The 23,432-nt window shown below is 47.1% G+C and overlaps 1 protein-coding gene across 1 annotated transcript in view; it reads right to left on the bottom strand.

The window, feature by feature from the left end:
- The window catches only part of LOC119964258, a 159,463-nt gene extending 139,006 nt beyond the window's left edge, over window positions 1-20,457 (bottom strand). Inside the window, exons 1-5 of the mRNA XM_038793537.1 lie at window positions 20,153-20,457; window positions 15,125-15,243; window positions 7,486-7,848; window positions 6,030-6,338; window positions 4,260-4,538 (exon numbers count right to left, since the gene is read on the bottom strand). Of these exons, the coding sequence (XP_038649465.1) occupies window positions 4,260-4,538; window positions 6,030-6,338; window positions 7,486-7,848; window positions 15,125-15,176 (1,003 nt within the window). The 5' untranslated portion in view covers window positions 15,177-15,243; window positions 20,153-20,457. The remainder of the gene's footprint in view (window positions 1-4,259; window positions 4,539-6,029; window positions 6,339-7,485; window positions 7,849-15,124; window positions 15,244-20,152) is intronic.
- Window positions 20,458-23,432: the final 2,975 nt, after the last annotated feature.

Below are 23,432 nucleotides of genomic sequence, written 5' to 3'. Positions count from 1 at the left end.
GTCGGGTTCTGCACAGCCTTCTTCGAGGCGATGCCCAGGGTTGTGGGGGTGAGAGTGGAGCCGTGCCCGAGAGTGACAGTCTTCGGGGTATCGGATCAGCCAGATCTTCATATGGGGAAGAGGGCCGACGCCCTGGCCTTTGCATCCCTAATCTCATGCCAGAGAATCCTGCTCAGCTGCCGATCGGCAGCACCACCCACAGCTGCAGACTTGCTGGCAGACCTGGCGGAACTTCTCTACCTGGAGAAGATCAAGTACACCATCCAAGAGTCGGACGAGGGCTTCCGCAAAGTGTGGGGACAATTTATCAGCATGTTCCAAAACCTGTTGAAGGCCAACAGCGGTGAGGAAGAGCTGGCGGGGGGGTGGATGAGAGGGTGAAAGACAAGGGAAGGCACACACAAGAGAAAGCGGCAGAGGGGGGAGGGGAGGGAAAGGAACCCAAGGGAAGCACAAAACGAAGCACGGGGACAAGGGAAGGAGGGGAAGGTCCATGCAAGCCCCCCCTCCCAACAATAAAAACTAAAAGCCCCAGCAGAAAGAAGTGGAGCACAATACCCAAGGCAGACGGAAACACTAAGAGGGGAACTAAACTACCAATGAGGGAAGGGGAGGGGGGGGGGGGGGGGGGGGGGGGGGGAAGGAGACCTCATGTGAAAACCGGTGCAAATAAAATTAAAGGCCCCACAAACAACAATGCGATAAGCTTATTTTGTGATCTTGGTTGAGAGATAGAGGTTGGCCAGGGCAACTCTCCTGTTAAACTACAAAGTAATGCCATTACTTATTATTAATGAGATTCCACCAAGATTTGCTGAAGTTTAGTGTCTCAACCAAACATTGAAATCTCTGACAATGCGACCGTCTCTCAGTACTGCACTGGGCAGTCAGTATAAGTCCCTGAGTGAAATTGAACCTAAGAGCTTCTCATTTAGAGCTGAGACTGATACTAGTGATCTAAGGTTAATCTTATTCAATGAGTGCAGTCCATTGCAAAGAGAGAGTTGGGCTCTACGTAACCTCTCCATTGCTAACCTAAGATAAGTTGATTGCATCACTCAAAGCAGGGAGGGGTGTTCAGGTTACTCTTCAATGTTACTCATCATCTTGAAGAGGACTCATAGGAGGAAGACTTGTTTGCAAAAAATGCATGTATATCAAAGGGCGGCAATGGCTATGGTGGGCTAATAGCGCAATGATACTGCATCTGAATCCAGGTCAGAAGGTTGCGTGTTCCAATTATGTCAGGCTCATGGGATTTTGTGTGCAATTTTGGTCTCCTTATCTGAGGAAGGATGTTCTTGCTCGAGTGGGAGTGCAAAGAAGGTTTACCAAACTGATTCCTGGGGTGGCAAGACTGACGTATGAGGAGACATTGAGTGCTTTTGGATTGTATTTGCCGTAGTTCAGAAGAATGATGGGAGATCTCATAGAAATCCATAAAATTCTCACAGGACTAGACAGGGTAGATGGAAGAAGCCTGTTCCCAATGGCGGGTGTGTCCAAAACCAGGGTCACAGTCTGAAGAAACGGGGCAAAGAAATTTCTTCACCCAGAGAGTGGTGAGCATGTGGAATTTGCCACCACAGAAAGCAGTTGAAGCCAAAATTTTCAAGAAGCAGTTAGATACAGCACTTGGCACAAAGGGGATCAAAGGTTATAGGGGGAAGGCAGGATTCGGCAATTGAGTTGGATGATCAGCCCTGATCATGATGAATGGGGGAGTAGGCTCAAAGGGCCAAATGGCTTCCTCCTACTCCTATTTTCTACATTCCTATCACAAATCTTGGGGAAGAGGTAGAATGTCTCCCTTTTATGCAAAACTGATACATATTGTCTCAATAACAGGTGCTTATCTATTATCTTTTTCTCCATGGCCCTTTTTCTTGCCCTACTTTTGGGTTAGAAATCCATAAATATTTATGATTAAATAACCATGTGGAAACAAAACAATAGAGCACAGAGTTCCCTATAATTATTGCTAGGTGTAATGCAAAGAAGAAATGAGTTATTAGTTTGAGGCACAGGCAGGTGGGACATGTTGGCATCATAGACTGGTTGGATATGATTTTTCTTTCCTACATGAGATATGAGTGCCACTTGACAAGGCCAACATTTGTTGCCCAACTCTAATTGCTGGTCACCCCACCTGACTTGTGAATGAAATGAAATGAAATGAAATGAAAATCACTTATTGTCACGAGTAGGCTTCAAATGAAGTTACTGTGAAAAGCCCCTAGTCGCCACATTCCGGAGCCTGTTCGGGAAGGTAGTTACGGGAATCGAACCGTGCTGCTGGCCTGCTTGGTCTGCTTTCAAAGCCAGCGATTTAGCCCTGTGCTAAACTGAGGCCCTTTCAAAGGGAGGAACAGCAGATCTCTTTCAATGCAGGACGTTAGATGGGTTTATACATCAATCGATGTTAGATTCATCACTAATGGCTAGGTCCATAATTCCTGATTTAGCCTGGCCTCTGGAATACACATCAAGTGACATAATCATGGCACTACCATCTCCCCTGAAAGATACAAGAGGTTGTCTGTGAGATGAATTGTATATTTAAGTTGTGCCATCTTTAGGGAAGTGAAAGTCGGACCCTCCTAACCCATATGCTGGCGCTATGCTAGCCTCTCCACTGCAAGTTAGTAAAGTGCATTCTACACTTAACCGGATTCTTAGTTTTGTATATTACTGCACCCGGTTGTACATGCACATTTGATGAGCTCCAAACATTTGCATAATCTGTTGGCCTCAACGTTGGTATATCTGTTATTGCCTGCTGGTAGAGTGATACTGACAGAGACTCCCGTGCAATTCTCAATGCAACAACAAAAGTTCCTGGGGCGGCACAGTAGCACATTGGTAGCACTGCTGCCTCACAGTGCCAGCGGCCCGGGTTCAATTCCTGCCTTGGATGATTGTGTGGAGTTTGCACGTTCTCCAATGTTTGCGTGGGTTTCCTCAGGATACTCCGGTATCCTTCCACAGTCCAAAGTTGTGCAGGTTAGGTGGATTATGGGGATAGGCCAGGGAGTGAGCCTAGGTATGGTGCTCTTTCAGAGGGTCGGTGCAGGCTTGATTTGCTGAATGGCCTCCTTCTGCACTACTGCTATTCTATGTCAAAAACAGCGCAATCAGAAGACTTCAGGATGTGTGGGAGAGTCAGATGTAGACCAGAGCAAGCAAGGGTGGCAAACCCCTTCCCTTAAGGACATCGGTTAGTTAGTTGGATTTTTAACTACAATTCAACATGTTTCACTGTCATTTTACAACCAGTTACAGCTCAGATGTTACCAGATGAACTTGCAAAAAATGAGATACTGATATAGTACTGTAACTATTACAATACCATACCTTTGAAATGTTTAATTAAATTCAGGGAACATAAATATCCAAATACTCTCCAATTGCCTGAATGAGTGCAAGCCCAACAGTACTGAAGAAGCTTGACAACATTCAGAAAAAAGCAGCCTGCTGGATTGGCACCCCACATAAAAACATTCACTCCCTCCACCAACGATGCAAAGTAGCAGTAGTGTGTACCACCTTTAAGATGCACTACAGAAACTCACCAAGACTTCTCAGACAGCACCTTCCAAACCCATGACTGCTACCATCTAGAAGGACACGGGCAGCAGACACATGGCAATACTACCACCTGAAAGTTCCCCTCCAAGTGACTCACTACTCTGACTTGGAAATATAGAACATAGAACATAGAACAGTACAGCACAGAACAGGCCCTTCGGCCCTCGATGTTGTGCCGAGCAATGATCACCCTACTCAAACCCACGTATCCACCCTATACCCGTAACCCAACAAACCCCCCCAACCTTACTTTTTAGGACACTACGGGCAATTTAGCATGGCCAATCCACCTAACCCGCACATCTTTGGACTGTGGGAGGAAACCGGAGCACCCGGAGGAAACCCACGCACACATGGGGAGGACGTGCAGACTCCGCACAGACAGTGACCCAGCCGGGAACCGAACCTGGGACCCTGGAGCTGTGAAGCATTTATGCTAACCACCATGCTACCGTTCTGCCCCTATCGCCGTTCCTTCTGGGTCATTGGGTCAAAATTCTGGAACTCCCTCCTTAACAGCACTGTGGGTATACATGGACCACATGGGCTCCAGCAGTTTAAGAAGACATCTCACCACCACCTTCTCAAGGGCAATTAGGGATGGACACTAAATGTTGGGCTGAGCCAGCAATGCTCACATCCTATGAACGAATATACAAAAAAATACTCACATTGCACATCAATTTCCACTTCTGAAGACAAACTGCTTCCCAAATAGTTTGTGGCCAGGCAGTTATAGAATCCAGAATTCTTCCTCGATATCTTTTGGAATAACATATTGCTACTCGCAGTATTCAGAACTGCTGTTTTATTTGTGAATCTGTCTTTCTTGTACCAGGTGTAGTTAGCTTCAGGGAAACTGTTGCCGACACACACCAATGTAACGCAATCACCTTCTTTTATTTCTTCCTGTGATGCATTCACAAGAAGGACTGTGTTTTTCGGAGGGTCTAGAGGTACAAAAAACATTTAAATTGACATTTAAAGTATGTGTTTATACTTTATGGGTGACAACAAAACACAGAATTGGAAGAGCCTGTTGTAGCAAGTCATGTAAATGATTGTCATAGTTAAAATAGGTAACATCACACCTCCCTGCATTAGACTGTCTTCTCCCACCCACTTTGCAACTTTCCTCTCCCATTTATACTATTTGCCATGCCACCTCGCTTTGTGTTTTCAGCGAACTTGGATATACAATTTCTTCATTAATGCAATCTAAGAATATGGTGAAAGGTCCCATTGTAGATCCTGGGGCACTCCGCTCATTATGTCCACTCAATATGAGCACGATTCTCAATTCTTGGTCTAATACCTCCCAAACTGCTACATCCAATTTGCTGCACTCTCATTTTTGTTCACAACCTGTTAAATGGAATCTTAGCAAATGCCTTTTGGAAGCCGACATAAAATGGCACTTTTAGACATTCCTTAATCTATCTTTTAGTTACCGCCTCAAAATAAAGTCAGCAGTGAGATATATCTTGCCCTTTAAACATCCATGCTGGCTTTGTCTGATCAGTTTATAGTTGTTCAAACATTTGTTCAGCCCTATGTCCCTAATAACAGAGCCGGTAACTTCCACATTATCTCCTGGTTTATCTCTCCTACCATTCTGAAAGACTGGAGTGAAATTTCTCAATCCAAGAGGACAATGCCTGAGTCAAGGAAGTTTTGGAATTTCAGAATTGGAACATCCACAAGTTCCTCACCTACTTCATTTATCACCAACGTTATGAGAAACACATTGTATGTTTATAAATAACACATTACTTGTAGGAATTATGAATGCCATTACATGTCTATATATAATCCCATGACATGTTGGTACCAAGAAAATCCTTGTACTTTTCCACATCGCTCACTAGGGAATACTATTGCCAAGTTTATATTTAACACATTACCTGTAGATAGCAGATAAACTACTGTCTGTTTATACTGTGGATATCAAGAATACCATTGCATGTTTGTACATAACTCCTTTATCCTTTCCTTTCTCCTTCTCTGGCATGTTCTCTCCTTGTCTTTGCCCATTTTGCTTCTCTGCTTCATTTCTTCTTTCTTGCTCACATCTTCTGCCTTCCTGACTTCTTTCCTCATTGATCCCTGTCTTCTTCCTATTCAATTTCTTCCTTCCTTGCCCTTTCTCTCCATCCCTGCAGTTAACACTGTCTTTTTGACCAAAAAGAAGCAGGAATTTCCTCAGCACTGCAAAGCATTACGCAGCGTGTTTAATGAGGCAATAAGAGTCTCAGAGTTGAAAGACAAGCGTTGCCCTTTTCCCATACATAGATCAATTATGGATTTGCCAGATCAATCTCCTTCATGATATTTCTATTGTGTAACCTAACCATTGATCTTCACATTTATCTCAAAATTCTATTAATATGGCTCAGGGTTCTGTCTGTAGTTGAAAATCATTGAAAGCCTCTTGAACTTACATCTTATTTGTAATGTTAAGTAGGTTTCATCTGTGTATGGGTATGGTATGTAATTGACCATACACTTGATGATCCTGTTGTGGTGCTGGTAGGATGGGATGAATGCAAAATTATTTGTGAGTGACCAGGAGTATCCAGCCCACTGTTCTTCAGTCCTGGGAACCAATTCCGTCAGATCAGAGATACCATCCCAGCTCAGAGTAGCTCTCCCCCTTTGGTCAATGTTTGTGGAAGTACAGGTCAAAGTCACCAATTCATCACCTTCAAGCACTTCTTCCGGGACAGATATATACGGCTTCGTAGGGCGACCTTTGCAGTGGGAAAATCAAACAAAGTTACAGCACAATCTCCCAGTCAATTCTGTCAGCTTCTAAACATCAATGTTTTAGCTGCATCCATATTGCACAGTGGGCTAAACAGCTGGCTTGTAAAGCAGAACAAGGCATCGGCGCGGGTTCAATTCCCATTCTGGCCTCCCCGAACAGGCGCCGGAATGTGGCAACTCGGGGCTTTTCACACTAACTTCATAAAAACCTACTTGTGGCAATAAGTGCTTCTTATTATTAATAGTAGATCTAGTTTTGCCGGTACCCATTCTGGGAGTGTTTGACATATCTATCGTGTGCCCAGAATGCATGTTTCATTCCTTAGTACCGTCATCCTATGTTTTGATCTTCCTACATTCAGAGTGTCAGATGTGGTTCACTGTTAGTAATACAGCCTTAGAGTCAGAAGGTGAGCTCAAAGCCCATTCCAGAAACTGAAGCAAAAAATCTGGGCTGTCATCCCAGTCTAGCACTGCACTGTCAGAGGCGCTGTCTTTCAGGTGAAATATTCAAACCAAGGCCCTGACTCCCCGCACAGGTGGACATAAAAGATCCAAGGTGGTACAGAGGTCAGCACTGCTGCCTCACAGCGCCAGAGGCCTGGGTTCAATTTCAGCCTTGGCTGACTGTCTCTGTGGAGTTTGCACATTCTCCTCGTCTCTGCATGGATTTCCTCTGGGTGCTCCGGTTTCCTCTCAATCGGTTTCCTCGATTGGCCATGCTAAAATTGCCCCTTTGTGTGCAAGTTAGGTTGTGGGATAAGGCAGGTTGGGCAGGGGAATGGACCTGGGTAGGGCGCTCTTTCGAATACTTGATGCAGATTCAATGGGCTGAATGGCCTCCTTCTGCACTGTAGGGATTCATTACACTGAAGAGTAGCAGGAAAATTCTACTCAGTGTCCTGGTCAATATTTATCCCAGGGATATAATTATTCAAAACATGTTATCTGGCCATTATCACATTGCTCTGTTCAAAATGTCTACCACTTTCCTCCATTACAACTGTGTATACGCTTTATTAGTTAAATAGTTATGAAGTATTTGGGATATGATGTAGGTGTAAAGGATATCACATAAATACCAATTCTGCCCTTACAAAATTTGCACACAGTATACAAATTCTAGGTTACCATATACATGAACACTGATCCCGTCTTCTCCTGACCAGTTGTTGCCCTGACCCAGTTCAAATCTGAAGTAGTAAATCCCGGTGTCTGCTTTGTGGATGTTGTCAATCTGGAGCGAGCAGTTTCTCTCATTCAGATCTCCGATCAGCTGCACGTCGGGCGAGACTCGCTCCATGTTCCTGCTGTTGTATATTTCAGCAGCCTGTTGGTTATTCGGAAAGGGAGAGTTCTTCAGCCACCTGGCGGTCACGGTGGAGGGGTCTCGCAATGGATCGGGGTACTGAAAGGAACAGTTCAATATCACAGATTCTCCTTCCCAAATGTAAACAGCATCATCGACCCAGACAGACCACTGGCAGACTGACCCTGCAGGGAGGAAGCATAGGGAGATCAAGGCTGGTTTATCATTTGTTTCTGAATTGACCAATTCTGTATGGGGCAATATTGATTTGTAAGGGCACAGGTGAGAGTGAATGTTACAATTCATTTAAAGACCTTTGTTGCCAATTGGCACCGCAGTCACCAATAATGTTGCTCTTTTTAATGAATGGAATACTATCCCACCAATCCGCACCAAGAATGTTGCCAAATTAACTAGATATGGCAGTTATTAATGATAATATTGCTTTTCAGAGTCGCCAGGTATCAAATGATACCACCACAAGGCTTTACCGGATATCGATCAAAGACCAAACAACCAGTTAGTCAGTTCAAGTTCAAAGATAGTTTATTTACACACAAGGATTACTTCGACATGCAACATAAAACACCAGAAGTTAAACTACACCTAACAACTACAATAACCTACACTTAACTTCAGGGCAACCGGCTCTTTGCAGATGAACAAGGGGCGCGATTCTCCGCAAATGCGACGAGTCGTAAAAGCTGCCGTGAAACTGGCCATGTTTCACGGCAGCCTCCGCGCCCCCTCCCAGGACCCGATTCTCCCCCCCGGGTGGGGCTATCAGCGGGGCCCCGTGAAGCACGGCATCGCGGGCTTAGCGACCGTCACTAAGTCCGCGCACCAAGCGTCACACCGGCTGACGTGCACGATGACGTCAGCCTCACATGCGCGGGTTGGACGGCTCCAACCCGCACATGCGTGGATGACGTCATCACGCAGACGCGTCAAACCCGTGCATGCGCGGGCCGTCATAACCCTCAGCCGCCCCGCGGACTGATCCTGCGGGGCGGCGGAAGAACAAATAGTGCGCGGGTATCGGACCCGCTTCCCGCGATTGGTGCCCACCGATCGCAGGCCCATGCCACCCTTGGCACGGCCGTGGTGCGGCCGTGCCAATCGGTGCCATGGTTGCCCGGGACGGCACTTTGCGGCCGTTTTCACGAACGGAGAGAGCAGGTGTGATCGCGTTCGTGAAAACGGCCGTAAAGCCTGGGAACTCGGCCCATCGGCCTGGGGAGAATCGCTGTTCGCCGTAAAAAACGGCGAGCAGCAATTCGTGTCGTGGGGCGCCCGTGGGGGGGGGGGGGGGGGGGGGGGGAGAATAGCGGGGAGGGCGAGAAAATTGTCGGGAAGGCCCTCCCGCTATTCTCCGACCATTCGTGGGCAGCGGAGAATCGCGCCCAAAGCCTTTGTTCGGATCCGGCGTGGCTGGGGAGACGAGTGGCTTCGTTTCTGCTAGGCTCATCCGTCTGGTAGCGATCGTTGGTCTTGAACTTGTCTTCTGGTCATAATGCTACACTTCGTTTTAGGCGTAGGCCGGGGCCAAGGGAGACCGAACACATGGCTGTGTTTCTTTCAATCCCTCTGGGATTTAGCGCTCTCTGGGGCGGTCCTTAGCTTTGGACCCAATAATTCGACAGGCTTCGATCACTGCCTTCGATTTTGGTCAATAAAGGGGCGGGTGCCTTGATGGCTGGGCGTGTCCTGAGCGGTCATTGACCTTGACTGTTTGGGCTTTAGAACATAAGAACATAAGAACTAGGAGCAGGAGTAGGCCATCTGGCCCCTCGAACCTGCTCCGCCATTCAATTAGATCATGGCTGATCTTTTGTGGACTCAGCTCCACTTTCCGGCCCGAACACCATAACCCTTAATCCCTTTATTCTTCAAAAAACTATCTATCTTTACCTTAAAAACATTTAATGAAGGAGCCTCAACTGCTTCACTGGGCAAGGAATTCCATAGATTCACAACCCTTTGGGTGAAGAAGTTCCTCCTAAACTCAGTCCTAAATCTACTTCCCCTTATTTTGAGGCTATGTCCCCTAGTTCTGCTGTCACCCGCCAGTGGAAACAACCTGCCCGCATCTATCCTATCTATTCCCTTCATAATTTTAAATGTTTCTATAAGATCCCCCCTCATCCTTCTAAATTCCAACGAGTACAGTCCCAGTCTACTCAACCTCTCCTCATAATCCAATCCCTTCAGGTCTGGGATTAACCTAGTGAATCTCCTCTGCACACCCTCCAGCGCCAGTACGTCCTTTCTCAAGTAAGGAGACCAAAACTGAACACAATACTCCAGGTGTAGCCGCACTAACACCTTATACAATTGCAACATAACCTCCCTAGTCTTAAACTCCATCCCTCTAGCAATGAAGGACAAAATTCCATTTGCCTTCTTAATCACCTGTTGCACTTGTAAACCAACCTTCTGTGACTCATGCACTAGCACACCCAAGTCTCTCTGAACAGCGGCATGCTTTAATATTTTATTGTTTAAATAATAATCCCGTTTACTGTTATTCCTACCAAAATGGATAACCTCACATTTGTCAACATTGTATTCCATCTGCCAGACCCGAGCCCATTCACTTAACCTATCCAAATCCCTCTGCAGACTTCCAGTATCCTCTGCACTTTTCGCTTTACCACTCATCTTAGTGTCATCTGCAAACTTGGACACATTGCCCTTGGTCCCCAACTCCAAATCATCAATGTAAATTGTGAACAATTGTGGGCCCAACACGGATCCCTGAGGGACACCACTAGCTACTGATTGCCAACCAGAGAAACACCCATTTATCCCAACTCTTTGCTTTCTATTAATTAACCAATCCTCTATCCATGCTACTACTTTACCCTTAATGCCATGCATCTTTATCTTATGCAGCAACCTTTTGTGTGGCACCTTGTCAAAGGCTTTCTGGAAATCCAGATATACCACATCCATCGGCTCCCCGTTATCTACTGCACTGGTAATGTCCTCAAAAAATTCCACTAAATTAGTTAGGCATGACCTGCCTTTTACGAACCCATGCTGCGTCTGCCCAATGGGACAATTTCTATCCAGATGCCTCGCTATTTCTTCCTTGATGATAGATTCCAGCATCTTCCCTATTACCGAAGTTAAGCTCACTGGCCTATAATTTCCTGCTTTCTGCCTACCTCCTTTTTTAAACAGTGGCGTCACGTTTGCTAATTTCCAATCCACCGGGACCACCCCAGAGTCTAGTGAATTTCGGTAAATTATCACTAGTGCATCTGCAATTTCCCTAGCCATCTCTTTTAGCACTCTGGGATGCATTCCATCAGGGCCAGGAGACTTGTCTACCTTTAGCCCCATTAGCTTGCCCATCACTCCCTCCTTAGTGATAACAATCCTCTCAAGGTCCTCAACTGTCATAGCCTCATTTCTATCAGTCGCTGGCATGTTATTTGTGTCTTCCACTGTGAAGACCGACCCAAAAAACCTGTTCAGTTCCTCAGCCATTTCCTCATTTCCCATTATTAAAACTCCCTTCTCATCCTCTAAAGGACCAATATTTACCTTAGCCACTCTTTTTTGTCTTATATATTTGTAAAAACTTTTACTGTCTGTTTTTATATTCTGAGCAAGTTTACTCTCATACTCTATCTTACTCTTCTTTATAGCTTTTTTAGTAGCTTTCTGTTGCCCCCTAAAGATTTCCCAGTCCTCTAATCTCCCAGCAATCTTTGCCACTTTATATGCTTTTTCCTTCAATTTGATACTCTCCCTTATTTCCTTAGATATCCTTAGCAAAGGGAGTGGCACCGGTTAGTCTGCATCTGTATCGGTTACCTGAGTACAGTCCTTTTGTTCTGGGGAAATGGTCCATCAGTATGCAAATGAGCGGGGGTTTCAATCGCGTCTAGCTATCTGGGTTGCAAATACACACACAAGTTCTGAGTGTGTCTGAGTCCTGGGTTGGCCATAATTCCCATGGTCCTTTGCAGGTGGCCATCTGAGATGGCTACACCTTCAAAATCCTTACAACACTGAATAATCTTTGTTCTACCCCATCCTGCCCTCCAGAAGGAGCTGACTTCAGCTTGGTGCAAGTCTATTGCCTTCAGTTACCTCTGTTTCTTTGCCATCTTTGACCTATGCTGAGGAACAAGTGGTTGAAGATAGAACTGGAACCCAGTGTTTACAGACATTGAGCTGTATTCACCGGTCCCCCAGCTGCATGTTTCTCGGCGGCACACCATTCACTGGTGGCGGGATTCCCTACTCCCGCCTCTTGTCAATGGGATTTCCCGTTGAAGCCACTCCAAGCCACCAGGAAACCCCATGGGTGGGTGCACTGCCAGTGGGAAAAGAGAATCCCAAAGAGAATTCCAGCCACTATATGCCTTTATTTAAGGAGCTATACATTACACATATGCATTTCCAATGAAACCCCAGTGAATGCCCACCTCCTGATTACAGTTAAATAGTTAAATACTCAATTATTAGATAATTCACTATCCTCCAGGCATGTTCCCAGGACAGCATGCGGTAGATGGTTTTTTGACTTTAAGGGGCATCACATCACATCTGAACCCAATATCCACACAAAATGAGGTAATGAAGGGTAATATATAAATGCAAGTTCTTTGCTTATTTATTTCTTAACCCTGCTGGTTAGTGCTGAAAAAGGGACGAATGCTCTTTGTGGTGCCCACGCCGATTATTTCAAACAGCACTCCTCCAGTCAGGTGATTGAATCTAGGTTGCCTCTGAGCAACTCATCTTCTGCTCCACATTAGCTTGCTATAATTGGAGCGGCAGGGTGGCGTAGTGGTTAGCAGTGCTGCCTCACGGCTCCAAGGACCCAGATTCAATCCCAGCCCCGGGTCACTGTCCATGTGGCGTTTGCACATTCTCCCTGTGTTTGCGTGGGTCTCACACCCACAACCCAAAGATGTGCAGGGTAGATGGATTGGCCATGCTAAACTGTTCCTTAATTGGAAAGAAAAGAACTGGATACTCTAAATTAGAAAAATAAAATAAAATAAGCGTGCTATAATTGCTTCCATCTATAAAACAATACAATAAATTTGAAACCATACTATAAATAGCCAATGGCAAATCAACAAAGCATTTTCTGCTTCACAGTCAAGTAATTGTGATCCAACACACATAACTTAGCAAAATTAATGAACTGATATCTTCAATATATTAATATTTACTTTCTCCTTTATTTCTCCCTTTATTCAGAACAAGATACACCACCTCAGCAGCTCTGTGGCATTCTGTCCATCCTTTACTTGTGAGCCATGTCTTTGGGCTATTCCACGACAGTAGTCACATGCACGTACACAAATGCACATACATACACACACTTGAGCACACATGCACAAATGCACACCAACATGCATACACACATGCTGGTTTAGCACACTGGGCTAAATCGCTGGCTTTTAAAGCAGACCAAGGCAGACCAGCAGCACGGTTCAATTCCCGTACCATTGAAGCCTACTTGTGACAATAAGCGATTTTTAATTTCATTTCATTCATGCAGCACATGCACGCATACATGTGCACACACACATGTGCAAACACATACATGCAGGCACACATACATATATACACACACACACATGCGCACAGTCACACACACATGCGCACACGCACACACTAGAAAGGGGGCAGGATTCTCTGACCCCAGACCGGGTCAGTGAATTGGCGGGAGGGGGCGCGATTCACGTGATGCCGCTCTGACTCCGGTCCGCTGATTCTCCGGTCACCAGAGAATCGGCGGCATTGGTGTCCGCGCGGTTGGTACGGCACTGGTCGGGGCCGCTCTACGTGGCCTCCCCCGGCGATTCTCCGCACGCGATGGGCCGAGTGGCTGCCGAGATAGGCCAAGTCCCGTCGGCGCCGTTCACATGTGTTCCTCCGCGCCGAGCCCCTGTAGCTCTCTGCCATGTTGCGTCGGGGCTGGTGCGTAGAAGGAAACTAGCGCGCCTGCGCGAGTTTGCGCCGGTTGTAACGCGCATGCGCGAATTCGTGCCGGCCGTAGCGCGCATGCGCAGATCACGGTGCCCGTGAGTCGCTCCAGTCCTGTTCTGGCCCCCTGTAGGGTACAGTATCGCTGATCCTGGGGGCCTGTTGACGCCACTGTGAAACGCGACGGCGTTCACAACGGCATTAATACTTAGCCACAGGATCAGAGAATCCCGCCCAGACTTGCTAGATGATAATGAGGAATATAAAAATTTGCAGTAATGGTCCTGTTTCTGCACCACGGATCCCATGGCATGCCATGTCAAGATTATGGAACTGAAGGGCAGCATGGTGGCGCAGTGGGTAGCACTGCAGCCTCACAGCGCTGAGGTCCCAGTTTCGCGGAGCTCTGGGTCGCTGTCCAAGTGGAGTTTTCACATTCACATGTTTGCGTGGGTTACACCCCCACAAACCAAAGATGTGCAGGGTAGGTGGATTGGCCACACTAACAATTGTCCCTTTATTGGAAAATTGAATTGGGTACTCTAAATTTCGAAAAAAAAAAGATTATGGATTTGACTCCTCTCGCATTAGCCACTTTTTAGCTCGCAAACTGAGAATAGTTAGATGGGTGATGGAGACCATCAGCCATGGGGTTGCTGCCTGGTAACAGTCATGAAAGGAGGAGAAACATAAATAAAATCAAAATGATTTGTATTACGTGAAGAATTGTTAGAATTGGGATTTTTCTACTTCGTGCAGAGACGTTTGGGAGATTTAACAGACGTGTTCAACAGAGATGGGGGGCTTTTGATAGATTATCATCAAATAGGATCTTTGAATCTTAGAGCACATTGGAAGGCCATCATACCTGCGCTAGCCGTGCAAGTCATGCATTCCAGTCATAACACCTCCTGAGCAAATAAGGAGAAGGGCGGTGGGTTGACAAACAAAGGTCGCAGGAGAATTACTCAGGTATTTAATGCAGCATATTGTTCTGATCTGGGATGCATTGTCTATACAGAGCGGCACGGTAGCACGGTGGTTAGCACTGTTGCTTCACAGCGCCATGGGTCCCAGGTTCGATTCCTGGCTTGGGTCACTGTCTGTATGGAGTCTACACATTCTCCCCGTGTCTGCGCGGGTTTCCTCTGGGTGCTCCGGCTCCTCCCACAAGTCCCGAAAGATGTGTCGCAAGGTCATTTATACATTCTGAATTCTTCCTCAGCGTACCCGAACAGGCGCCAGAATATGGCGCCTCGGGGAGTTTCACAGTAACTTAACTGCAGTGCTAATGTAAGCCGACTTGTGACACGAATAAAGATTATTATTACTATTATTGAATTGTATGTTCCAAACAGGAATGGAATATATGTTTGGAAATAAAAGAATTGTAGAGCTCTGCAATGGGATTTGGGACTAAGTAGCTTCTTCAAAGAGTTGAATTGTCTCCTCCCATGCAGTTTCAAAACTTTAGCACAGTTATTGGTGGAATTGGGTACTCACCCTGGAAGAGACACACGACTATAAGTGCCAGGTTGCAGTGTGATGTGTTCATGGTGCAGACCTCACCCTCAATGGGACATGTACACACAGCAGCTGGGGACAATCAGACTCATTGAGACCTGCACAATAGACAATGGAGCAGAGAGAACAAAGAGATGATTTAAACCAGGCTGAGCAATGGATGTTGTGTGAACTCCCACATCTGTCAGAACAACAACTGAACTCTCATTGTGCTCGAAGACTTTAGCTGCTCTCGACCAGCCCCTTTGCAAGACCTGTAGCCACAGAACTGCAGGGCTGAAATAATAATCGTTTTTCTAAAAGGCAATTTTACAAACATGTATTTTTGACAAATAAATAGCTCTGTGCTCTCCTACCATTAGAAATTCTACCCCCCCTCACCACCCCCCCCGGTCAACCTAAGAGAAATTTTAGCTGGGGGAGCCTAATAAACACAAGGGTGAAATGATCTGTGATGTTTCGACCAGTTCCGCTGAAAGATTGATCTGAAATGTTCACTCTGGTTTCCTCACTGCTGGTTCTGTCTGACCGCTGAGTGTTCCTGTCTTTTATTGATTTTATTATCAGATTACTGGCTATCCTTTTTAAAATAATAAATAAGGGGTTTCGCTACGAGCATTTTACTCCTAATTTAATTTTTTATATATTTGATGCCAATGTTGCATACCATTGACTTCATGCCACTGGCACTTCACCAGAATGAGACTGGGGCAAAAAGATTAAATGGCGAGAACAGGTTAGATAGATTGGGCTTGTATTCTCTTCAGAACCGAACTATCACACTGCAATAACAACTTAATGAAGTAAAACATTCCAGGGACACTTCACAGGAACATTATAAAGTAAATTAGGACACCGGGTCTCACAAGGCGGCACGGTGGCGCAGTGGTTGGCACTGCTGCCTCAAGGTGCCAAGGACCTGGGTTCAAATCCGGTTGTGGGTTACTATCTGTGTGGAGTTTGCACGTTCTCCCCGTGTCTGTGTGGGTTTCCTCCGGGTGTTCCGGTTTCCTCCCACAGTCCAAAGATGTGCAGGTTAGGCGGATAGGCCATGCTAAATTGCCCTTTAGTGTCCAAGGATGTGCAGGTTAACTGGGGATACAGGGATAAGGGAGAAAGGAATTGGGCCTTGGAAGACTAATTTTGGAGACTCGATGGACCGAATGGCCTCCTTCTGCACTGTAGGGATTCTATGGAGATATTAATTCAAATGACCAAAAGCTTGGAGTGTAAGAAATTGAACGCACAGCCACTGATAGTGGAGAGATTAAAATTGAGGATGCAAAAGTGGCAAGAATTAGAGGAGCAGAGATATCTCAAAGCCTTGTCAGACTGCAGGAGACCAGCGCCGGCCCTAGGGTTGCTGGCGCCCCGGGCAAGCTGACTTCGGCGCCCTTCGGGGGGGGGGGGGGGAAGCGCCGGAGTGACCTGGTACATGATCGGGACCCACCGATCCGTGGGCCGGTCTCTCTGTCGGCAGGCCTCCTTTCTTCCACCGGCGAGCCTGGATCCATCCGCCATGTTTGTGCGGGGCGGCCACTGCGCATGCGTTGGTTGGCACCGGCCCAACTGGGAGATTGGGGAGAAGAATTAGAGAAAGTGGGGGAAGAAGTTTGGAAAGAGTGGGTGGGGGAGATTAGAGAGGATAGGGCCGAGAGGGGGAGGGTGAGAGTGGGGGAGAGGAATTGGAGAGAGTGGGATAGAGAATGGGGGAGGAGGATTGGGACAGCAATAGGGAGTCGAAATGCCATGGAGGATTTGAGAACAAGAGTGGTAACTGAAAAAACACACAAGAAGCTGCTTTAGCAAGAGCCAGTGCAAATCAGTGAGCATAGGATTAAAAGGGAATGGGACACGGTACGAGTTAAAGACACAGACAGCAGAGTTTTAGGTGACCACACGTTTACAGAGGGTAGATGTGGGAGACCAGCTAGGAGTGCATTGGATGAGTCAATTCAAGAGGTAATTAAGGCATGAATAAGGGTTTCAGTAGCAGATGAATTGAAACAGGCGCAAAGTCAGATGATGTTACGGAGGGGGAAAGGGGCGGTCTTAGCAATGGCTCGAATATAAGACTGGAAGCTCCCCTCAGGGTCAAATGTAATATCAAGGTTGCAAACAGACTAGTTTAATCACCAACTGCTGCCAGGGAGAGGGTTGAATTCCATAGTTAGGGAACAAAGTTTGAAGCTTTAAGATTCCAAATATGTAGTCGGAGAAAGTTCCCTGCACACCCAGTACTCTCCCTCTCTGGGAGTATGCATTTTTGTGGTATCCATAAATGTTCTTCAGACTTCCTTTAAATCTATATTGTTTTAAATCAAAGTGATGGAGTTCCTGCAGTTATAGCGTTGCACTCATCTCATTAAGTTAGATGCTGTCATAGAAATAGTTTTGTATTTAGGTTTGTTAAACACTCACAAAGTTTAGCAGTTGGAAAGGCAAATCTGCTTTGATGTTATTCCCACTGCTAAAGTTGTGGCGGATGGGTGGTGTTTGGCTTCTTGAAATTGTCAGGCTCCCACGTGGTGATGGGTCCCATCCAGAAATTAGTCAACAATGATTGGTGCAGATATTGGTCCTGCCCTGCTTCAGAACATCCCAGGCAGGTTTAAAAGATACTTTTTTGAGAAGCAGGAGTGATCGACACAGACTCCAGAGGAATTGGTGTTGTTCTCACTTCAATGAACCCACTACAATCCCCCTCCTCAAACCCTGTTCAACCCCCCTCCCCCAATCTCTAACAAATTTTCATCTCCCACTGTCTAATCTGGTCCCCCTTCCCACATCTTCCAATTCCCACCCCCTACTCTCTTCAATTCCCTTCCCCGTTCTACGCCCACTTCCCTCCCCATGGTCTCCAGTCGCCCCTCCCGACTATCCTGCCCCAGTCTCCATCCCCCACTCTGTCCCAATCCTCCTCCCCATTCTCTATCCCACTCTCTCCAATTCCTCTCCCCCACTCTCACCCTCCCCCTCTCGACCCAATCCTCTCTAATCTCCCCCACCCACTCTTTCCAAACTTCTTCCCCCACTTTCTCTAATTCTTCTCCCCAATCTCCCAATCTCCCCTCCAACACTTTCTACTCCAACCCCCAGACTGCCTTCACCCCCCCCCCCCCCAAATTTCACAGCAATCTCTCTATCTCAATCCCACCCAACTCCTTACCTTAACCTTATTCTAATACCGTTCCCCTGCACTTTGTTCCAATCCTTTTACTAGGACTTTAGGGCTGCTGCCCACAAGGTCCAATATTGCTTTCTTCACTTAGACGATCTGGGCACAGAAGTGTAACCAACGACAGCAGCTTATGTCCAACATGGTGATAAACCCTTTGTGAAATCTCAGCCTGATTTGTTTAATGGAGCCACCTTAATGACTAACTTTGTAACTCTTCCTGACTTCCAGAGATGCTAATTCTTTCCTGGTACGAGGTTCAAGCAAGGCTGGTGTCATTCTCACCCAATGTGCTTCTACCTGGGGTTATTAGTAATGGTGAACAGGAATCTTGCTTGATTTAGTCCTCTCCTTAGCCCCTAGGTTTGAAGCTATCTGAAGCCCTTGAACTGTCCAACACTAATCAAAGGTCAGGCTTCTGGCCTTCTTGATTTGGTGATGGAAATATCAACTATGGCTCATTTATTTTTTTCCTTTCATGGGATGTAGATGTCATTGGCAAGGCCAGCAATCATACCTTATTTGGGTAGTTTGCTAGACCATTTTAACTACATATTGGTGTGGTCCAGAGTCACATGTAGGCCAAATTTCCTTCCTGAAAGGGCCATTAGTTTTTTTTATAAAAAAACTAATCAGACATTCAAATAAGAAAAATTGATCCTGTCAGGGGACCTGAAAGATCCCATTCTATTATTCTGGAGAAGCAAGCAGGAGAACTTTCCCTGGTCAATATGTATCCCCCAAGCAACATGAGTAAAACATATTTTCTGATCAGTATTTTGTTTGTGGGATCTTGTTTCCTGCAAATTGGCTGCCACGCTTCCAACATTACAGCAGTGGCTGTCCTTGAAGGAAAGATCTCCAATGTTTAGAAAGGACTTTGCAATGTCCTGGGGTCTTGCAAGACCCCATGTGCATTAAAATATTTATTTTACCAAATTGCCATCTTAGCCAATCACAAGATAACATGCCACTGGTAACTGGAATTCGCAGCATCTTTTAACAATCAAGAGGAAATGCACCTTAATTAACCTTGAAAAATTAAACTGCATTTTAAAAAAACAAAGCCCAAATTTCCCATTGCAAAAATCTGACGTACTCATGGGAAGTGACTAAAATTCATATTACGTAGAATAACACAGCTTTCCTGAAAGCAAAGAAAAAGACTGACGTGTAAGAATGCAAATTATACTTACAGATGGATACATTGAAATGGTGCAAGAAAGGGGGAAGAGAGGCATAACAACAGGGTAGTGATAAAGACAAATGCAGAGAGCAAAAGGAGAAACGTCTGTCCCAAGGCAGAGGTGAAGAAGGGCTGAGTGGCCTCCTATTGTGCTCTATGATCTGTTTATCTATTGAGCAACTGGTTCTAACCTCAAAGGTAAAAAAAACTGACTAATTCCTTTCATATATCAGAACAAATCAATACAAACCACAGCAGACAAACGGTCATTTACTAAGACACTGAATTGGTAATTCTGCACAGGAATTTGATATTTTTGAATGTTAAGCGAAAAGGCAAAACTAGACTTGTTGACTTCTTCCCTGGTTCAGTCACTGAATTTGTTTTTTTCCCACTCAGTGCTATTTATCAGAAATCATTAATTAGCTCTTACTTTTCCATCATTAAGATATTTTCGAATACATTTCTTTCCAAGTTAACCAGACAATAAGACTCAGCATTAATCCTTTTGACACCAATCGGACGTTCCATTGTTGCCTAAAGGTTGTCATTCGTTTGCATTTTTCAAATTCCATTTTCTTTTAAGTTAAGAATCTTTTTCAGCAAATACAATGCAAAAAACAAACTGATGAGAATTCCCAACCTGAAGAGGATGCTTTGGAGACTGTCCACTTCTGCGGTGTAGATTGCTGAGCACCATAAGGGATTGTTAGAGGTTTTGGGTGTGCATGGTACAATGCAGACAGAGTGTCACACCACTGGCTCCGCACCACTCACAAAGAAATGCTTCTGAACTGTGAGGAGAAGCCACAATAGAGGCACAGTTTGCATGATGGGCACACTCCAGAATGCAAGGGAGAGTGCGTCCGAGAGTGGGCCACTCTCAATCAACTGTTTGTACTGCCCAATGCAGACGCAGCCTCTGTAAGTTCAACACAATATAGCCCCTGGTCTGCGCCAATCTTTCCCCCAGCTCCCAGTTAGTCCCTGACATCGCCTGCTCTGGTGAAGTCAGCCTGTGGTTTGAAAATGGATCGCTTATTGCTGGCTGCTGCAGCTATTGCGATTCTTATTCATCCTGCCCCCTCTTTAATACCTGGTACACTGGGGGAGATGTTAGCGTGATAGTGTAAGAGATGACCACCGGCCTGTTATACATTCATCTCTCCCTGTTTTCATTCCTTTTTAAAAAAATAATTTTTATTGAAAATGTTTTACAAAATATATAACAACAAACAGTAACAAACAACAATAAAACAACATAATAAGCATAACACCCCCAAAACCGTAGCAACGCATATATCGAGGCCCCCCCCCCCCCACCCCCCAAACCCGGTAAACAACAAGAGAACTTGAAAATAAATTAAATTAAATAAACATAGTCAACACCCCCTCCCTTTTTTTCCCCCTCCCCCAGGTTGCTGCTGCTGTTGACCTAGTTCCCTATCGCTGAGCCAGAAAGTCGAGGAAAGGCTGCCACCTCCAAAAGAACCCTTGTACCGATCCTCTCAGGGCGAATTTGACCTTCTCCAGCTTAATGAATCCCGCCATGTCATTGATCCAGGTCTCCACGCTTGGGGGTCTCGCATCCTTCCACTGTAGCAAGATCCTCCGCCGGGCTACTAGGGACGCAAAGGCCAAAACACCGGCCTCTCTCGCCTCCTGCACTCCCGGTTCAACCGCAACCCCAAAAATCGCGAGTCCCCAGCCTGGCTTGACCCTGGATCCCACCACCCTCGACACCATCCTTGCCACCCCCTTCCAGAACTCCTCCAGTGCCGGGCATGCCCAGAACATATGGGCATGATTCGCTGGACTCCCCGAGCACCTGACACACCTGTCTTCGCCCCCAAAGAACCTACTCATCCTAGTCCAGGACATACGGGCACGGTGCATCACCTTGAATTGGATGAGGCTAAGCCGCGCACATGAAGAAGAAGAGTTAACCCTCTCCAGGGCATGTTCCCCGAGGGGAGCTCAAATTTCTCCTCCAACTCTCCCAGACTCACAAACCTCCCGTCAATGAACAGGTCCCTCAGCTTTCTGATGCCCGCTCTGTGCCGCCCCAGGAACTCCCCATCAATGTTCCCCGGGACGAACCGATGGTTCCCCCTTAGCGGAGCCTCCATTGAGCCCCCCACTTCCCCCCTATGTCGCCTCCACTGCCCCCAAATCTTGAGGGTAGCCGCCACCACCGGACTCGTGGTGTACCTCGTAGGAGGGAGCGGCAACGGCGCCGTTACCAGGTCCCCCAGGCTTGTGCCTCCACAGGATGCCATCTCCAACCTTTTCCATGCTGCCCCCTCCCCCTCCATCACCCACTTGCGCACCATCGACACATTGGCCGCCCAATAATACCCCGAGAGGTTGGGTAACACCAGCCCCCCACCATCTCTGCCCCGCTCCAAGAAGACCCTCTTCACCCTCGGGGTCCCATGCGCCCAAACAAAGCTCATGATGCTGCTAGTTACCCTCCTAAAAAAGGCCCTAGGGATAAAGATGGGCAGGCACTGAAAAAGGAACAAGAACCTCGGGAGCACCGTCATTTTGACGGACTGCACTCTACCCGCCAGCGATAGCGGCTCCATATCCCACCTTTTAAATTCCTCCTCCATCTGCTCCACAAGCCTGGTAAAATTAAGCTTGTGGAGAGTCCCCCAACTCCTGGCCACCTGCACCCCCAGGTATCTAAAACTCTTCACTGCCCTCTTAAACGGGAGCCTACCAATTCCCTCCTCCTGATCACCCGGGTGCACTACAAACACCTCGCTCTTACCCAGATTCAGCTTATTGCCCGAGAAGCCCCCAAACTCCGCCAACAGCTCCATTACCCCCGGCATTCCCCCCACTGGGTCCGCCACATACAGCAGCAGGTCGTCCGCATACAGTGATACCCGATGTTCCTCCCCACCCCGCACCAGACCCCTCCACCTCCCCGACTCCCTCAACACCATAGCCAGAGGTTCAATTGCCAGTGCAAAAAGCAAAGGGGACAGGGGGCACCCCTGCCTGGTCCCACGGTAGAGCCTGAAGTACTCTGACCTCCTTCCATTAGTAACTACACTCGCCATCGGGGCCTCATAAAGCAACCTCACCCATTTGATGAACCCCTCCCCAAATCCAAACCTCTCCAGCACCTCCCACAGGTACCCCCACTCAACTCTATCAAAGGCCTTCTCTGCATCTAGCACCACCACTATCTCCGCCTCCCCCTCAACCGCCTGCATCATAATAATATTTAACAACCTCCGCACATTCATGTTAAGCTGTCTTCCCTTGGCAAATCCTGTCTGATCCTCATGTATCACCCCTGGCACACAGTCCTCTATCCTGGTGGCCAGGATCTTCGCCAGCAACTTAGCATCCACATTGAGGAGCGAGATTGGCCTGTATGATCCACACTGCAGGGGGTCCTTATCCCGGTTCAGGATCAAAGAAATCAGCGCCCGTGACATCGTCGGGGGAAACCCCCCCCCCCCCCCCCCCCCCCCCCCCCATGCCTCATTGAAGGCCCGCACCAACAGAGGGCCCACCAGGTCCGCATACTTTTTATAAAATTCCACCGGGAACCCATCCGGCCCCGGCGCCTTCCCTGACTGCATTTGACCAATCCCCCTGACTAGCTCCTCCAACTCAATCGGCGCCCCCAGCCCCTCCACCAGCTCCTCCTGCACCTTTGGGAAACGTAGCCTGTTCATAAAGCTCTCCATCTCCCCCCCCCCCCCCCCCCCCCCCCCCCCCCCCCCCCCCAAAACACACCGGTGGCTCCGACCGGTACAGTTCCTTGTAAAAGTCCCTAAAGACCCCGTTCACCTCTGCCCCCTTCCGCACCACATTCCCACCCTTATCCATCTCTCCACCAATTTCCCTAGCCGCATCCCGCCTGCGGAGCTGATGCGCCAGAATCCTGCTCGCCTTCTCCC

Source organism: Scyliorhinus canicula, chromosome 4, assembly GCF_902713615.1.
Source record: "Scyliorhinus canicula chromosome 4, sScyCan1.1, whole genome shotgun sequence".
In the NCBI taxonomy this organism is placed as follows: domain Eukaryota; kingdom Metazoa; phylum Chordata; class Chondrichthyes; order Carcharhiniformes; family Scyliorhinidae; genus Scyliorhinus; species Scyliorhinus canicula.
Note: the sequence above shows the minus strand (reverse complement) of the source record. Positions and strands in the feature narration are given on the sequence as shown.